Here is a 17143-nt window from a genome sequence, read left to right as displayed (position 1 = left end):
TTTGTTGTATTTATCACTTCTTCTCAATATTACTGCTAAAGAAGGTTGGTAAGGATCTATTTAGTTCTATTTAGTTGAAACAAACTTTTTCAGTTTTTTTCAGTTCATAGCCAAAATTTTTGGTGAATTTTATTTTGTTTATATTCAAAAATTAAATGCTACATTTTTTGTTTTTTTTAGTTCAAGATCAGAACAGTCGTTTTTATGACTTTGACAGATTCTTTTCAAAAAATTAAAACTGATTGTGTAGGTTTGCCTTTGTTGTGTTTTTCTTGGCTTTGTCACTCATTCTCAAAAACAGTGGAATATTTCCACTTGGCTTTGTATTGCGGCAGAATTTGGGTCAAACTTGATTCATTTTTAGCCAACTTTTGGAATTTCCCGAAGCCAGTTGTTTTTGAATTGATTTAATAAATTTGTGTATCTTGCGTTCGATTTTAGTTTCAAATTCAACAAAGTTCCCTATTTTTGCTTTCGTTGTCATTGTTTTGCACAGGTTTACTGTATTTTGTACTCCTCATATGGATGCGTAATAGGAATATTTTTTAAAAAACGAAGATATTATTATTGAGTATTGTATTAAAGCGTAATTTTTTTTGTTTCTGAAAACACTAGATTTTGGAAATTGAAATTTTCCAGTTTTTACTAAGATTTTTTGTTCACTTTTGCGCATAATGGGCCATGAGTTTTTTGCCTGTTTTAGTTTGATATAGCTGTAAAATTTTGTTTGTCATGTCATTAGTTAATTCAATTCTTTGGATTAAATTTCCCGACAAGTCCTGCTATGTTTTTTAAGATCTCCTCACTCATTTTCATGATTTTTGAAGTCAAATGGGAGCAGTATTTTTGGTTACGCTAAATCAAGAAGATGAGCGAAAAAAATGAGACGAGTAATTTTGCGATTTGAAGCTTTTCACTTTTTTTTGAAAGAGTGAGAAAACGGTGTTTGAAAATTTTGCTTTTTCGCTTTTGATTTTTTGTTCACTCGCGGAAATTTAACTTTGATTTTTGCTATCTTGATTTTTTTCATTGAATTTTTTAAGTAGTTTCCATTCTATGTCTGTTTTTTGTTTAACCGCTAAAACTTCTTTGAATTGTGTCAAAGCTTGTCCTGCTATTCTTTTAATTCCGCCGAATGCAGCCAGGTAACCTGGTAAAAAATATGAAAGAATTCAAAATCCTGCAAGAAACCTGCAAGATGAATTAATTGATAATCTTGCAAGGTACTTGCAAGTTGAATTCAAAATCTTGCAAGATACTTGCAAGTTAAATCCAAATCTAGCAAGATGATTCAAATATTGCAAGAATCTTGCCAGCAGATTGCAAGTAGTATGTATTCCTTTCCAAGGTTGCTTGAAGATTCTCGTAAGATTTTGAATTCTACGATCACTAGAGGTGGCATTTGAAACTCATCAGCTCTCACTGAAACAAACCGGAAACTTGCTGACGTCATACTTATCAGACGTCCTCAGCGCATTCATGTTTCTTGTAAAATGAGTACTGTTGTGTTTTTAAAGCCAGAAGCTTTCATTTCTACTTTTCAACTTGTTTCTTCAGCTTCAACCGTTTTATAACCATATGCAAACCACTAAACTTGAAGACTAACATATATCTTTGATGAAAGATATCCGTCTAAATTCGTCTTCTCGACCGACCCACCTCAAACTCAAATTTGTCGTGCAACCATATGTTTCAAATATAGGTATAGCCAAAATAATTCAGAATTACATTTACCTACCCTTTTTAATTATGTAGACCCTAAACCAAGAACTCTAAATGCCCAAAAATTTGAAAATCATCTGGCTAAACGTAATTGTAAGTCAAATTAAATCAATATGTTCAGTTGTAGTCTTGAAACTGTTTAGAGACCTAACAAACTCAAGACCTAAAAAGAATTTGCTCCATTTTCAACACAAACTCTCAATTTTGCTCAGCTGGAGTCAAGATTTCGGGCGCTTTTACAATTCAAAGCCCTTCCCACTGCTTTCTTCACACATTCAAAAGCCCCCCTCCCCCACCTGTAAAGTGGGTTTCGACCGGGAGCAGGTGTGTACATAGTTTATAACCCAAACATTCTTTTAACACGCCTCCAAACCCATAACCGAGTATTCAGACGGCAAAAGTTAATTGTGGTGAACTAGTTAAGGAATAAGTTATAAATATTAGTGGTGCTTATCTTGATAGTTGATAAGGACTTTCAAATTGATTGCCCAAACCATCTAGACTCCAATACTCCTACACCTCGACCTTGCTAAAGTTTGGGTTTTGCAAATAAATTCGGTTTTGTTTTAAATGCAAGTTTTCTTTTAGCTTCGGGTTCTTAAGTTTGCTTTACACGCGAACCAATGATTGGCACAATGAAGTTAATGTTTCTAGACAAACAAAGCAATGATTAGATTCAGAAGATTAACATTATGGTCCGGGCAAACTTTGTGAAAAATTTGCACGCCTCAGCTGCGCGCCATTCGACGTCAAGATTTCGATAAGGAGATTGTCTAAATATCGTTCAAACTTGAGGTTAAATATTTGCTAATACATTTGCCCGACAGATTTAAACTGAATTAATGGTTATAAAACATAGATAAGAAAACGGTAAAAGTGGTTAAACTAAGTGGCCGTAATCAGCAATTTGCAAATAGTTATCAAGTGCTTCGTAACCCAGTTTCGTTTGGTATACGAAACGGTATCATTTGACCCGGACTTGCTTTTGGCTTTCAGTCGGTTTGCAACTTTCTGCAATTTTTTGATCACATTGCTCTTTTTTGTAATAAATTAGTTCTAACACGCCTCCAAAATGAGAGATAACCTGCCCTTCAAAGATTACAGGTAAGAAAGTTTTTGATTAAGCTTGAAAGTTAGTCATAATCCATTTGATTCATGATCATAAAAGAGTAACGAGAAATTTCTAAGTCGTATTTCGTAATAAATTTTGAGTTGATTCTACTTTGGGTAATATTTTTAATAAGACGATATTAATTGCTGATTCTTCAAGCAGAACGATTTTTTTTTAAAAAAAAGATACACTCTATTGCTAAAGCATATATTCCAGAAGTTTTGATATCAATAAATATTGATGTACTATCTAAAAGCTTTCATTATACTTAATTTGCACCTACAAAAAATTCTTACAAATTGATTAAAAGGGACAGATCAAGAGGGTTTTCTATTTTACTTCTTAATGCAAATCGACCATAACTAAATTGTAAAAAAAAATCAACCCTAGCTAAATTGTGAAAACATTGTGAACTAAATTGTGAGCAAAATTCTTAGCGCAAAAAACTACAATATCAACGGACTCGAATAACAAAATCTTAACACTTGTGAAAATCGTTCCTAAATGTGAAAAATTGAAAACAGTTTTCGTAAAAAGCAACAATTTTTTTATTAGATTGGCAAAAAATCTGAAAAATATATATAGTAGAAGATTGTTTTAGTTCAGTGTTCCGGATGTTTTAATTAATCGTTCTCCAAAATTAAAATCATACAAACTTTTTGCCGAATAAATAACAATAATAAAACTAATGATTTTTATAGTAATAATAAAAAGAAAAAATAAAAAAGAAAAATAAAAAAATCTTTCTTTCTGCTTAATCACATAGGAGCTCTATTAGGAATAGATTATTAGATTATTACACTTTATTTGGCTTTTTTTGCAAAACTCGGATGAGAGATGTAACATTTAAGAATTTGAGTCTAGGAAAAACTGTCTTCGCAAGGTTTGTAGATAAGGAAACTGCATCGTTTTGAATATTTTTTTCTCATCAGCTGTAAAATATAATGGACTTGTTTTCATCCACCTTTGTGGATTAAAATTTGATAAAAACTAATCACCATTTTATGCAGAAGATTGCTACTCTTTCTGGCATTCTTGAAATTAGTCAAGATCAATAAAACAGCAAACCATCTATCAATATTTAGGTGCGTTTAATTTTATAAGAAATTATTTAGAAAATAGTACACTCTTTCTCTAAGAAAAGGTCTTTTTTATTGTTCCTGATTTTTTCTGTTAACAATTTGTCCCCAGATTTTCTCAGCAATTTATTTTTTATCTGATTATTTGCTTAATTTGTGCCTCAGTCAGGTCATGCCTTATGTACTTCTTTAAAACTTTTAAGACAAATATTCTTAAATCATGTGCTTTTTCCATTTTTTCTTGCTGTAACCAAGTCCAGCTCTCCATTAAACAGTAGCTTCTTATTCGAAACTAGGCCATTCTCTAAAAGATTTCGAAAACAAACTGGGTATAATTATCATAGGACATTGAAGAAGTATTCTTGTTTAACTTGGATATGAAGAGAAAATTTCAGTCAATTGATTTAATTTGGAGAATTTTTTAAGAAGTATATACCTAGATTCATAAAATGAATTTGAGAAACAGTCTATTTGTTTGGAAAATTGTTGAATGTTTAGAAAAAATCAAAAGAAAAAGAAGAAAAGAAACACAGTTTTTCCGCAGCTGAGCCAGGATTCGAATTATATCGAACAATTCTAAATAGTTGAACTATTAGCTTGCAATTATTTTTGAGAAATTTGCGGATGATAAATGATTTAGAGCTCAATTACTCCAATTGTCATTTCGATTAAAGTTATCAAATTTTGTAAATCTTGATTGGCCAAGATAGCTCAATCATCTTACCGTTTCTAGTTCGTAAAAGGAGATTTCGCGGAAAATTTTACAAAAATGTTATAAGAACGTGATTAATTTTTAACTTTTGGTTATAAAGAAATAAGATTGATTATGATATCTATTTTTTCCAGCCTAATCCAGGATTGTTTTTATTTCTAGAAATGCATTTAAGAGCCCAGGGGTGAATTTAGGCCTCTTAAAAGCGTCACATAAGGAATTGTCGTTTATCATACAAAACCTTCATAACCAATGCTTCTCATCAAAAATCTCAACTCTGCACGCATTTTTTAAAAAAAAGTTCACGTTTGAAATTTTAATCGTGCTCAAAGCCTCAAAGCTGAGTATCATTTAAATACTGGGAGGAGCAAATTTGGCCATGAGAAACAAACAATCGTTTTACTTACTGAAACCACAAAAACATTCCATTTTTGAATATTGCTATGCTAAGCATCTTTTTTTTCATATCTGGTGCCCTGCTGTGCAGTTTGAAAGATTTCATAGGAAAAATTTAATGACATTCTTTTCGCTCCTGTGGTTATAAAAATTTTGTTTTCCAGCATTGGATCCGAGGATCTGAGGAATTTCCACTTTTGGAAGAGTGTGATTGGGGAGTTCATTGCAACCACCTTCCTCCTCCTCTCTGTCTTGACGGGGGGCAACACCTTGGGGGATGCAGGGGCTCCTGCTTACGGATACGCTCTCGCCTTCGGGTTCTCAGTCCTCTGTTTAGTATATGTAAGTTGCTCTTGTTGAGTTGTTTCCGATTATCTTAATAGCCCACCCCCCCCCCCCTCAACCATGCTAATTATACGATAAAGGGCTATATTTTCGTGGGGGGGGGGGGGGGTGTTATAATGCGAAAGGAAAGAGTCTGGCATTTCTTCAAACTTGCTTGAAACAAAAGCTTGCTGACTTCATTTTTGTGAGTTCTCTGTTTTAGGCTTTCAATGACATCAGTGGGGGTCATATCAACAATGCCATCTCATTTGCCCTCTTCCTCATGGGCAGGTGTTCTCTCATTAGGTGTCTGTGCTACACTGGTGCCCAAATTGGAGGGGCTATCTTGGGATCTCTAATTGCTCAGGGGTAAGCACAAGTTATGAAAATTTTATGGGGGTTAAAGCGGGTGTATCTACGGTCAACATGAACTACCCTAGTCTATTCATAATACAGAGATTTCATGAAATTTATTTTTAAGAATCTTTTGAAATCAAAACTTTTGTCTATATACGTAGCTGGACGTTAAGGCAAATTCAGCACTGAATCAGAACGAAATTCAGAAAGTGTTGTCGGTACTACTAATTCAGAGTCTGATTCAGGTCAGAATTTACCCTGAATTTCTCTGATTCAAACTCTGAATCAGGTTCTATATCAGGTTTTGATTTCTGTTCAAACTCTGATTCGGACTCTGATTTTTCTCTGAACCGGGGAAAATTCATACATAAGCCCGTGAGCCAAGCGAGGTTATAGCATTGCTTTTGCTCTCAGGTCCCTAAAAATAAAAATTCATACAAAACCCGTGGAAATTGAAGAATTATATTTAAAATCGCTAAAACTTTGTCGGAAAAATTTTTCAAGTCAAGCTAAAAACTGACTTTTGAGATTTTCCAGTATTATCTGGGTGGTGTTTCCCTTCTCCTTTTTTATTCTGGGCTGGTTTCACTAAGTTTTAATTATATGACTAAAAAATCAGCTGCGTCATTTGATTGTTCTACGGAAAGTTTGTGGTTATTTGTATAGCAATTTTTTGTCACATTTGGTGAGGAACTTTTTCTTTCTGATTTTAGTTTTTCACAAAACATATCAGCTTCTTGAAAATGATTGATCTAAAGGCATTGTTTGAAAGAAGTAATCGCTTATTAAGAAAACATCACTCTTCTAAAATAATTAGTTAGGAGTTACTTCTTCTTGGAAAGCCAACAACATTGACACTTCAATCGAACAATTTTTTGTTTGCATCGGTATTGTGGTGGGCAAAATTACAAATTTCCGGTTGTCTGATTTCAAACACTTTGCGGAGAACCAAAACCAATTTTCTTCACTACAGCAGAATATATCAGCAAAAATGTAGTTTTTTTCGGCTGGAGTTTTTGGTATTTTCCTCTAAAATTAAAAAAAAATGTCAAAAATCAGATGGGATGTTTTGTTGTGTGTCTGCAGTGTTATCGAGGATTTTTAATTTTCATTCTGATACAGAACCAAATGAGAACCACTCTCTGAATTCTCCTCTGATTCGGAGATTACTTTTTCTGATATTTGCTCTGATTCAGAGAGATTGCAAAGCCAAACTTACAAATTAATATAACATGTTACGATGGTTCTGTTCCCTTCTAATAAGATATTTTTCTAACATTCAATCTCAAAAGATCTTGTAAGATTGATATTGGTCTTCGTCTAGGGTTCTGCTTGATTCGAATTAGCATCTCTCAAGTTGACAGCCAAACGTGATACAAAACTCATTAAATGGGTTTAAGCTCTCGAAATTTGTATCTGCATAAATTGACCTCGAAATAGCAGAAACTTGATAGCAATCGACAAGAAAGAGACGTCTCAACTTCATAAAATCCTCAGCATAAAACTATTTGACATCTTAAATGTAAAAGATTAATATCTGTGCATGAATTTCTGAATTTTGAACACATTAATTGCACTAAGCACAGACTTTTGCTGCAAATACAAAATGACGTTTTGAATTCCGCAATAAATTAACTCCAAAAACTTCTAGACCACTATATAAGCAAATAAGTTTAACCATTGCAATCGCCAAATTGGATGACAGAGGGTTTAGCCGACGACCAAAAAATGGGATTTAAACCCTGACAACCCGACCGCATACCAATTGTAACGGTTGCACGAACTAGTGGTGTTTTGACCAATCCGATCTGTCGACCAATTAGAATTAAGCGTTCGATGAAATTTTTATTTTTTCCAGTCGGCTTAACACCCTGTCGGCCAATATTTCTAGCACCTAATTTCACGTTGTTAATCTAAGCTTTCTATTAAATCCAAACTGAAGTTCTGAAGCTTGACTCAACGATTTATTATCTCGATTAGACCATGTCAAAATCTAATCTCTATTTACCGAGAATCGTGGAATATCAACTTCTATATCTTGACTAGATATGATTGAAGTTACTTATTATTGCCCAAACCTTGCATATCCTGGCACGGCTTATGAAATTTCATTTCACAAGGGACCATTAAGAGCTTGTCTTTTTTTCAGTTTGATGTCAGAATTCAAACGTTCTTCATTAATTTCTGAATATTTATGAATGCAATTTTGAAAATTTTCATAAAATTTGTGTTTTTATACCCCCCCACCCCGCAGGTCTTGTTATTACATAGCAACCCTTATACATCACAACATATAATATTTAATGGGGGTCATGAACGGACGAGGTCATAAACACAAATCTGTAAATGATCATCAGGATCTCTTCAGTCTTACTGTTCATTACTGAAAAGCTTACTGAATGTAACATTATGCATTAAGCAGTCACTGATCAGTCTCTGTTTCAGCGTTGTTGACAATGACAAGTACTGTGGTGTCGTGACTCCCCCTGACAACATTGACACTTTCTGGGTGGTGGTCTTGGAGGTCATCTTCACAGCTCTGTTGATCCTGGTGACCCTAGTTGCAACTGAAGCCGACAGATCTAGAAGCGAGAGAGCTATCCATATCGGATTGACTGTATTCCTGTGTCATATTATCATCGTAAGTAGTCAGTCATCTTCCAAAAATTAAATATTATCCCATAATGCCATAATGCCACCCCACTGAGATTCAGGACACTTTATGAATTTTAAATTCGAACCCCCGTCAGTTCTAAATACTATATGTACTCGAGGGTTGCATTTATTATGCTCCCAAACGGTTGAGCCAAAACGAAAAAAATGTCAGTTTTTCGTATTTCCATTGGAAAAATCAGAATTGTTCCCAAATATTTTGAACCAAACGGTAGCAACAAATTGTCTTTTTAACTTAATCAAAAATTTCAATGTTGGTTTTTTTAAAAAAATGAAAAATATGATAAGATGTGAAAACTTTTAGTTCAATTTTGACAAAGGGATAAAAATATCATCCTGTTGTCAGTTGTCAAAATTGGACTAAAAGCATTCATATCATATAATATTTTTCGTGTTTTTTTTTAAAAACCCTAAATTGAAATTTACGGTCAAGCTTAAATGTCAATTTGTTGCTACCATTTGGTTGCATAACATTCGTGGTTGACAAAACTGGCATAACATAACATTTGTTCCAGCTGCCCTACACCAGCTGTGCGATCAACCCAGCCAGAGCCACCGGACCTGCCATCATCTGCGGAGACCTGGACGACATCTGGATCTACTGGATCACCGGATACGCCGGATCATTCCTCGGCTGCGTCATCTACTGGTTCCTGTCCTACTGGAGCCGATAGACGACATACAAATTCTGCACCTTCCAGAATATTCTAGAACTATGAGCTAATACAACAACTTTCAATCAAACAATCGTTCTGAGTCGTGAAAAATGAGATGTATTACGTAATCTTGAGAGGTATTACATAATAAACTTGACATTATAACATTTGCGGCGCTTTATGGATTAAGTTACTGAGAAATTGCAGATTTCGATGGAAAAAGTAGGAAAATATTTTTTCAAACTTTGGAATAACAAAATTGTGAATTATTAATGAAGGCATGACCTAATTAACCCTAACGCTCATATTTTGCTCTTCAGAAATTGAATATTTGATTTTGTACCTAGATTACATCATTTATTTTGGCTAAATGATATTTTGTTGCTACCTCTCTTTCTTCATGGAATTTAAAATGAAATCTCTAAACTTTTCCATTATTTACTGTTCAAGCTGATTATTTATAAGGAATATACAGACATATTTTGGGAAGAATACCTTGTTTTGATCGTTTTTTCTTGTTTTTTGCTTGAGTTTTCTTCTTTTGCTTGTAAATATGCAATAGTAAAACATTGCAGTGAAAATGCAATCAGCTCTCGAAGTTTACTCTCGAACAGAATCTCGAACAAAATACATCCCCCAAAGGAAAATTTAGCGCATACTATATTTTTTTTTGGGGAGGGGGGTTGTGCCTTATATTTTATATTACGTTGTATATTACGTAAAATGGGTTGAGTAAATTTGCAATGTAAATTGTTTATGAGTACTAACCGAAAACGAATTTATTTATATGAGCTCTAAGCTCCGGGCTATAAAGAGAAAGCCCTCCAAATTTGTATATGAACAATTTTAAGAAAAAAATATAGTCAGAGAAGTATAGAGACTTTCTCTTCAGCATCAATGCAACGATAGTTCCGCCTTTGAAGTTGTGAAAATCAAAACAGAATTCAGACGAAAAAAAATATAGAGATCAAGTGGCATTGGTTTGGAGTTTTTTTTTTACTTGGAATGGCAGATCATTTTATGCTCAACAGGCAGAATATCAAAAATTTCCTATATGGAAAATATTTTATTCCCATAGAGTGAACATAATTTCCTTTTTAAATCAGAAAAATCTCTAATTTCTTTAATGTTACTATAAAAACTTTTTACTTTCAACATAAATTTTAATTGTTCCAACCCCTTTTGAGGGAGGAGGAACTATATACTCAAATGTGTTTTTTTTGTTCAGACAATTTTCGCCGATCGATACATTCATTGTAGAGAGTTGAGGCTGGTATAATTAGAAAGCTTTTCCAGTGTAGAATATGGAATTTAAAAAATTTTTTAATTTTCTTTTTTACAGGGAGTTATTGAAGTCTAAATTTTTGAGAAATAAACTGAAGTTCTGAAGCTTGACTCAACGATTTATTATCTCGATTAGACCATGTCAAAATCTAATCTCTATTTACCGAGAATCGTGGAATATCAACTTCTATATCTTGACTAGATATGATTGAAGTTACTTATTATTGCCCAAACCTTGCATATCCTGGCACGGCTTATGAAATTTCATTTCACAAGGGACCATTAAGAGTTTGTCTTTTTTTTCAGTTTGATGTCAGAATTCAAACGTTCCTCATTAATTTCTGAATATTTATGAATGCAATTTTGAAAATTTTCATAAAATTTGTGTTTTTATACCCCCCCATCCCGCAGGTCTTGTTATTACATAGCAACCCTTATACATCACAACATATAATATTTAATGGGGGTCATGAACGGACGAGGTCATAAACATAAATCTGTAAATGATCATCAGGATCTCTTCAGTCTTACTGTTCATTACTGAAAAGCTTACTGAATGTAACATTATGCATTAAGCAGTCACTGATCAGTCTCTGTTTCAGCGTTGTTGACAATGACAAGTACTGTGGTGTCGTGACTCCCCCTGACAACATTGATACTTTCTGGGTGGTGGTCTTGGAGGTCATCTTCACAGCTCTGTTGATCCTGGTGACCCTAGTTGCAACTGAAGCCGACAGATCTAGAAGCGAGAGAGCTATCCATATCTGATTGACTGTATTCCTGTGTCATATTATCATCGTAAGTAGTCAGTCATCTTCCAAAAATTAAATATTATCCCATAATGCCATAATGCCACCCCACTGAGATTCAGGACACTTTATGAATTTTAAATTCGAACCCCCGTCAGTTCTAAATACTATATGTACTCGAGGGTTGCATTTATTATGCTCCCAAACGGTTGAGCCAAAACGAAAAAAATGTCAGTTTTTCGTATTTCCATTGGAAAAATCAGAATTGTTCCCAAATATTTTGAACCAAACGGTAGCAACAAATTGTCTTTTTAACTTAATCAAAAATTTCAATGTTGGTTTTTTTAAAAAAAATGAAAAATATGATAAGATGTGAAAACTTTTAGTTCAATTTTGACAAAGGGATAAAAATATCATCCTGTTGTCAGTTGTCAAAATTGGACTAAAAGCATTCATATCATATAATATTTTTCGTGTTTTTTTTTAAAAACCCTAAATTGAAATTTACGGTCAAGCTTAAATGTCAATTTGTTGCTACCATTTGGTTGCATAACATTCGTGGTTGACAAAACTGGCATAACATAACATTTGTTCCAGCTGCCCTACACCAGCTGTGCGATCAACCCAGCCAGAGCCACCGGACCTGCCATCATCTGCGGAGACCTGGACGACATCTGGATCTACTGGATCACCGGATACGCCGGATCATTCCTCGGCTGCGTCATCTACTGGTTCCTGTCCTACTGGAGCCGATAGACAACATACAAATTCTGCACCTTCCAGAATATTCTAGAACTATGAGCTAATACAACAACTTTCAATCAAACAATCGTTCTGAGTCGTGAAAAATGAGATGTATTACGTAATCTTTAGAGGTATTACATAATAAACTTGACATTATAACATTTGCGGCGCTTTATGGATTAAGTTACTGAGAAATTGCAGATTTCGATGGAAAAAGTAGGAAAATATTTTTTCAAACTTTGGAATAACAAAATTGTGAATTATTAATGAAGGCATGACCTAATTAACCCTAACGCTCATATTTTGCTCTTCAGAAATTGAATATTTGCTTTTGTACCTAGATTACATCATTTATTTTGGCTAAATGATATTTTGTTGCTACCTCTCTTTCTTCATGGAATTTAAAATGAAATCTCTAAACTTTTCCATTATTTACTGTTCAAGCTGATTATTTATAAGGAATATACAGACATATTTTGGGAAGAATACCTTGTTTTGATCGTTTTTTCTTGTTTTTTGCTTGAGTTTTCTTCTTTTGCTTGTAAATATGCAATAGTAAAACATTGCAGTGAAAATGCAATCAGCTCTCGAAGTTTACTCTCGAACAGAATCTCGAACAAAATACATCCCCCAAAGGAAAATTTAGCGCATACTATATTTTCAGTGTATTTTTTTTTGGGGAGGGGGTTTATGCCTTATATTTTATATTACGTTGTATATTACGTAAAATGGGTTGAATAAATTTGCAATGTAAATTGTTTATGAGTACTAACCGAAAACGAATTTATTTATATGAGCTCTAAGCTCCGGGCTATAAAGAGAAAGCCCTCCAATTTTGTATATGAACAATTTTAAGAAAAAAATATAGTCAGAGAAGTATAAAGACTTTCTTTTCAGCATTAATGCAACGATAGTTCCGCCTTTGAAGTTGTGAAAATCAAAGCAGAATTCAGACGAATAAAAATATAGAGATCAAGTGCCATTGGTTTGGAGTTTTTTTTACTTGGAATGGCAGATCATTTTATGCTCAACAGGCAGAATATCGAAAATTTTCTATATGGAAAATATTTTATTCCCATAGAGTGAACATAATTTCCTTTTTAAATCAGAAAAATCTCTAATTTCTTTAATGTTACTATAAAAACTTTTTACTTCCAACATAAATTTTAATTGTTCCAACCCCTTTTGAGGGAGGAGGAACTATATACTCGAATGTGTTTTTTTTTGTTCAGACAATTTTCGCCGATCGATACATTCATTGTAGAGAGTTGAGGCTGGTATAATTAGAAAGCTTTTCCAGTGTAGAATATGGAATTTAAAAGATTTTTTAATTTTCTTTTTTACAGGGAGTTATTGAAGTCTAAATTTTTGAGAAAAATAAAGGGAATTCCGTGAAGCAACGTGAATTCCGACACTACTAGATTACAATTTTTTTCAAAATATTCGGCCTTTTTTCACGTTTTCTAGTCTTGCCACATTACCGAATTATTGACAACTCAACTATCCATTATTGGCGTCCAAAATAAAACACAATTGAACATATTAAAACATTGAAAGATATCAGTTTTGATTTTAACGGCTTCGACATTACTTTTTTGAAGATTTTATTGCACTTTTTAAATTTTGTCTTCAATTGTAGTTTTTATATTGTCTCTTTAGTCTTATGATTTTTCCTGTATAATGACAGGTTGCATTAGCTTTTCATGAAAAAATTGAGCCAATATTCTAATATCAGTTGATAGCTGATGTCTTTCATGTCTTTGAAAACAACAGTTTTCCAAAAAAACTCTTTTTAACTTAATATTTTGTTCTTTTTATTGTCTCTTTGTTACCTAGTCTCAATAATTGCAGGTCAAATTTGACATTATTGATGTCAAAAGAAGGTGTTAAAAGTGATTGGTGTCACGAAATCTAATGTTTTTATAGCGTTTGTTATGACTTTACTGGCTTCGACAAGAGTTTTGTCACCAAAGAAAAACTCAATCAATATTTGACGTTCTTAATGTAGACGTCAACGTATTCCGGATAATTGCAGGTCTCATTGGCTTTTTTCAAAGAATAAGTGAACCTATTTAAATTTTTCATTTTGTAATTAATGTCTTTCATGGCTTTGGAATTAATTTTCTTTCGAAAAAAAAAACAAAAGTATTACTTAATTTTGCCCTTTTTTCTTTTTTGTCTAATTGTTACCCAGTCTTATTTTTGAGAGGTCACATTCTGCATTATTGGTGTTCAAAAAAGGCGCAATCAAACATATTTGGAGGGCCAAAATATAGCTGTACGGCTTCGACGGCGTTTTGTGGCAAGTTTTAATTGAGTTTTTGACTGTTATATTTTTTAACCGCATAAACAATTAAAAAAGGACAGGTCTTAATGCCCTTCGATAAAATATTGGTAATCGTAAACCTATATGATATTTTAGTTGATTTCTAATGGTTCTTTTACTTCGAAATCAATTGTTTAAAAAACAAGCAAATTTTTTAACAGCCAAAGATAAATTGTAATATCTGTTTAAATCAATCCAGATTAACAACAGTTTGCTCCAATTATTGTATTGAAAGAAGTTTGTTGTTGGAAACAGTAAACCCTGTTATAGAAAAAATCTGAAAATTGGTATGTCAAGATTATGCTTAGATTTGAAAAATTGACATTTCTCAGTCACCAAGAACTAGAACAAGATCCTACTGGTTGCTTTCACATTCAAAGAATTCAAGTACAATTTTTTTGTCACTTTCTAGAGGGTATAAAATACTAATCATGTTTGAATTGGACTTTGAATCAGATATAAAATTTGAAAAAGAGATGTCAACTTTTAGGATTCTCAATCAGGTGGAAAGTTTGGCCGGTGGCATTTAACGGCTGAGTAGGTCTTCAATAATTTGTTTTTGAAGTAAAACAAGGTGTGCGCACATAATGTTCCGACCACGCTCATCCACATTCTTGACATAATTGGCTACAAAATGATGAAGACATAAAAATCTTTCGAAAACATAATCGTTCAATGAACCAATAATGGAGTAAAACATTGCAACGTTAGAGGGCCCATGAAACTTTTTTTAAATAGGACTACTAGAAAAGAAAATCATAAATTTTATTGAAGAGCAATAACTAATCGTCATTAAAAAAGATTAGGGAGAATTAAAAGAAAGAAACCAAAAACTGAACAGCACAGAAATCGTTAAAAATTTCTTGCGAACATAAAAGTTCAAAACTATCAGTCCAAACATATAACTAAACGAGAAGAAGATGTTTGAAACAACTAAATGCATTTGAGATTTTTTCGTGAGATTGAGTTACATGGTAACAAATTTAAGGAAAAAGGAGACAGTGGAAAAACTCTAATTTTAAAATTAATTTGAAAGTGATTAAAACAAATAGCTATAATAAGAAATGGTTAAATAGGTCCAGTTATACAACTTGAGGAAACCATTGAGACGTATCCTTATCAGGTATATGTCGTACAACATCAAGAAGAAAGACAAACAAGAAAAAAATCCAGTGTTTTCTGCCAGAGCACACTGTTTCTGCCAAAAAACACAAGCTATTCAACAAAAAGAATTAACATGTTCAGATAAACTTTTTCAACGCTGTGTTTTTCTCAACTTTGGTTTCTTTCAATTGGACCTTTCAAAAAGATGATAATTTGACAAGGATATAAAGGAATCCATTAAAAGTGAAAATACGCAAACAAAAATGAAACTCGTAGCATAAAAACCACCACACTGTCAGTTAATTTTAAATTCGCAACAGATCTGATTTTATAGCTCACAAGAAATGGATTTCCGCCTGTTCTTACCAAGACTACGGCAGAAGTTGAGAGAAATAATATTAAACAGTGGCAAACTTAAAAAATGCACCGACAGTTTTTCAAAACAAATGTATTTAAAGTCATAAGAAATTTTAGATAACAGCTGAAAGCCTTTTCTAGGTCCAATTTTACCTCTTAAAAAAGCGAATTGGATCTTTGTTTGTGGAGACTAATTATTGAATTACAGAAGTTTTGTAAAAGCAAAGCCTAAAAATTTTTTACGAAAAGAATAGGTTAGAGCCATAAAAACCATGAGCATTTTTTGATAAAAATTATGTGTCAATAATTGAACCCTGTTTCCAATTTCTTGTCAATAATATACATAAAATCTACAAATGAGGAAACATTTTAAAAAGAATGCGGCGCCCCATTGAAATGGATTTTTTAATCCTAAGGTATCATTGTGAGATCAAGAGCAATCCTGATATAGCTACGCGTAAACGAAAAAAACTCAATTGTTCTTTTGGTTTAGAAATCGATCAGTTTTACAACATAATTTTTCAGTATATAAAAAAGCATTTTTTTATTATCGGGTTAAATTTGCATAAAACTGGGGATGTTATAATTACAAAAGACGCTTAAAACCAGTGGGAGTACAACTAGCTCTCCGTTTGAGCATGCGAAGACTATGAACGCAGTTCAAGGTGGCCGGCAAATTTACAGAAAGGGGGCTGAAAACATATTTGGTCGCATTTTTGAAGAAAAATTTTTGTATTTTGAGAAACTTAGGATAAATTCTATACCAAAACCTGGATCGAACAATTTAGCAACACTCATCTTTCTTTAACGACGGAAGAAATCCCACTACCGTTAACCTTTTGATCAAATTTAAGCAAAATTTGCAAAATTTTTGGTCAAAAATACGGAAAATGTGAAAAAAACGTTAAGATGTGAACTTAATTTCCACATTCTACTCTGGACCGGCTTGCTAATGATACCAATCACAACTCTCTACGATGATTATATCGATCGGCTAATATTGACAGAACACAAAAAACCATTCTGGTTTATAGTTTCTCCCCCACTTAAGTGCGTCGGAACAATAAAGAATCAGAGTGCATTAGTTTTTTAAATTGCACTCGCGCAGAATCAAGAAAATTTAATTATATGGCTGCACTTTTATATTGAAAAATCATGTCTTCAGTGCTGGTTCATCAATAGTGTTTGTGTAACTTGGTTCTTATGAAGATATGTGAAAGGTTTTCTAAAACAAACAAATTAAACTGCTTCTTTAAACAAATTGAACTGCTCTAAAATTGAGGGTAGAAATGAATGAAAAAGGCAGCTGTATCCTATAAAAACTCCTCTATGACTTGACAGGGTAGAAAAGTCTTTTTTCATCAAAAGCTATTATGGTATTTGACAAGCTTTAAAAGTGTTCCAATAAGTAAAAGTGCACAAAAATGCTATAACAAAATCTTTTTTACCAAGGGGCACAGAACTACGAAACAAGATCTATTTTCCTGATCAGTCGAAGCCGAAAAAAGCTTGAGTCGAAAAATTGTTGCTTCAAGGAAATAACAAATAC

At 33.0% G+C, this 17143-nt stretch overlaps 1 protein-coding gene and 1 long non-coding RNA gene across 2 annotated transcripts; both read left to right on the top strand.

Annotated features, from left to right (window-relative positions):
- Positions 1–2625: 2625 nt before the first annotated feature.
- On the top strand, positions 2626–9456 carry LOC142350035 (uncharacterized). The gene is made up of 5 exons (XM_075401941.1): positions 2626–2826; positions 5185–5362; positions 5568–5713; positions 8147–8342; positions 8890–9456. The coding sequence occupies exons 1-5, from the start codon at positions 2795–2797 to the stop codon at positions 9046–9048; spliced, it is 711 nt and encodes a 236-aa protein (XP_075258056.1). The 5' UTR covers positions 2626–2794; the 3' UTR covers positions 9049–9456.
- Positions 9457–10788: 1332 nt separating this feature from the next.
- On the top strand, positions 10789–12227 carry LOC142349584 (uncharacterized). Its single transcript, XR_012760834.1, has 2 exons — positions 10789–11112; positions 11661–12227. It is a non-coding gene; the product is annotated as an uncharacterized LOC142349584 (long non-coding RNA).
- Positions 12228–17143: the final 4916 nt, after the last annotated feature.

This window comes from Convolutriloba macropyga, chromosome 11 (genome assembly GCF_964194025.1).
Source record: "Convolutriloba macropyga chromosome 11, txConMacr16.3, whole genome shotgun sequence".
NCBI lineage: Eukaryota > Metazoa > Xenacoelomorpha > Acoela > Convolutidae > Convolutriloba > Convolutriloba macropyga.
This window is presented reverse-complemented; position numbering and strand designations above follow the sequence as displayed.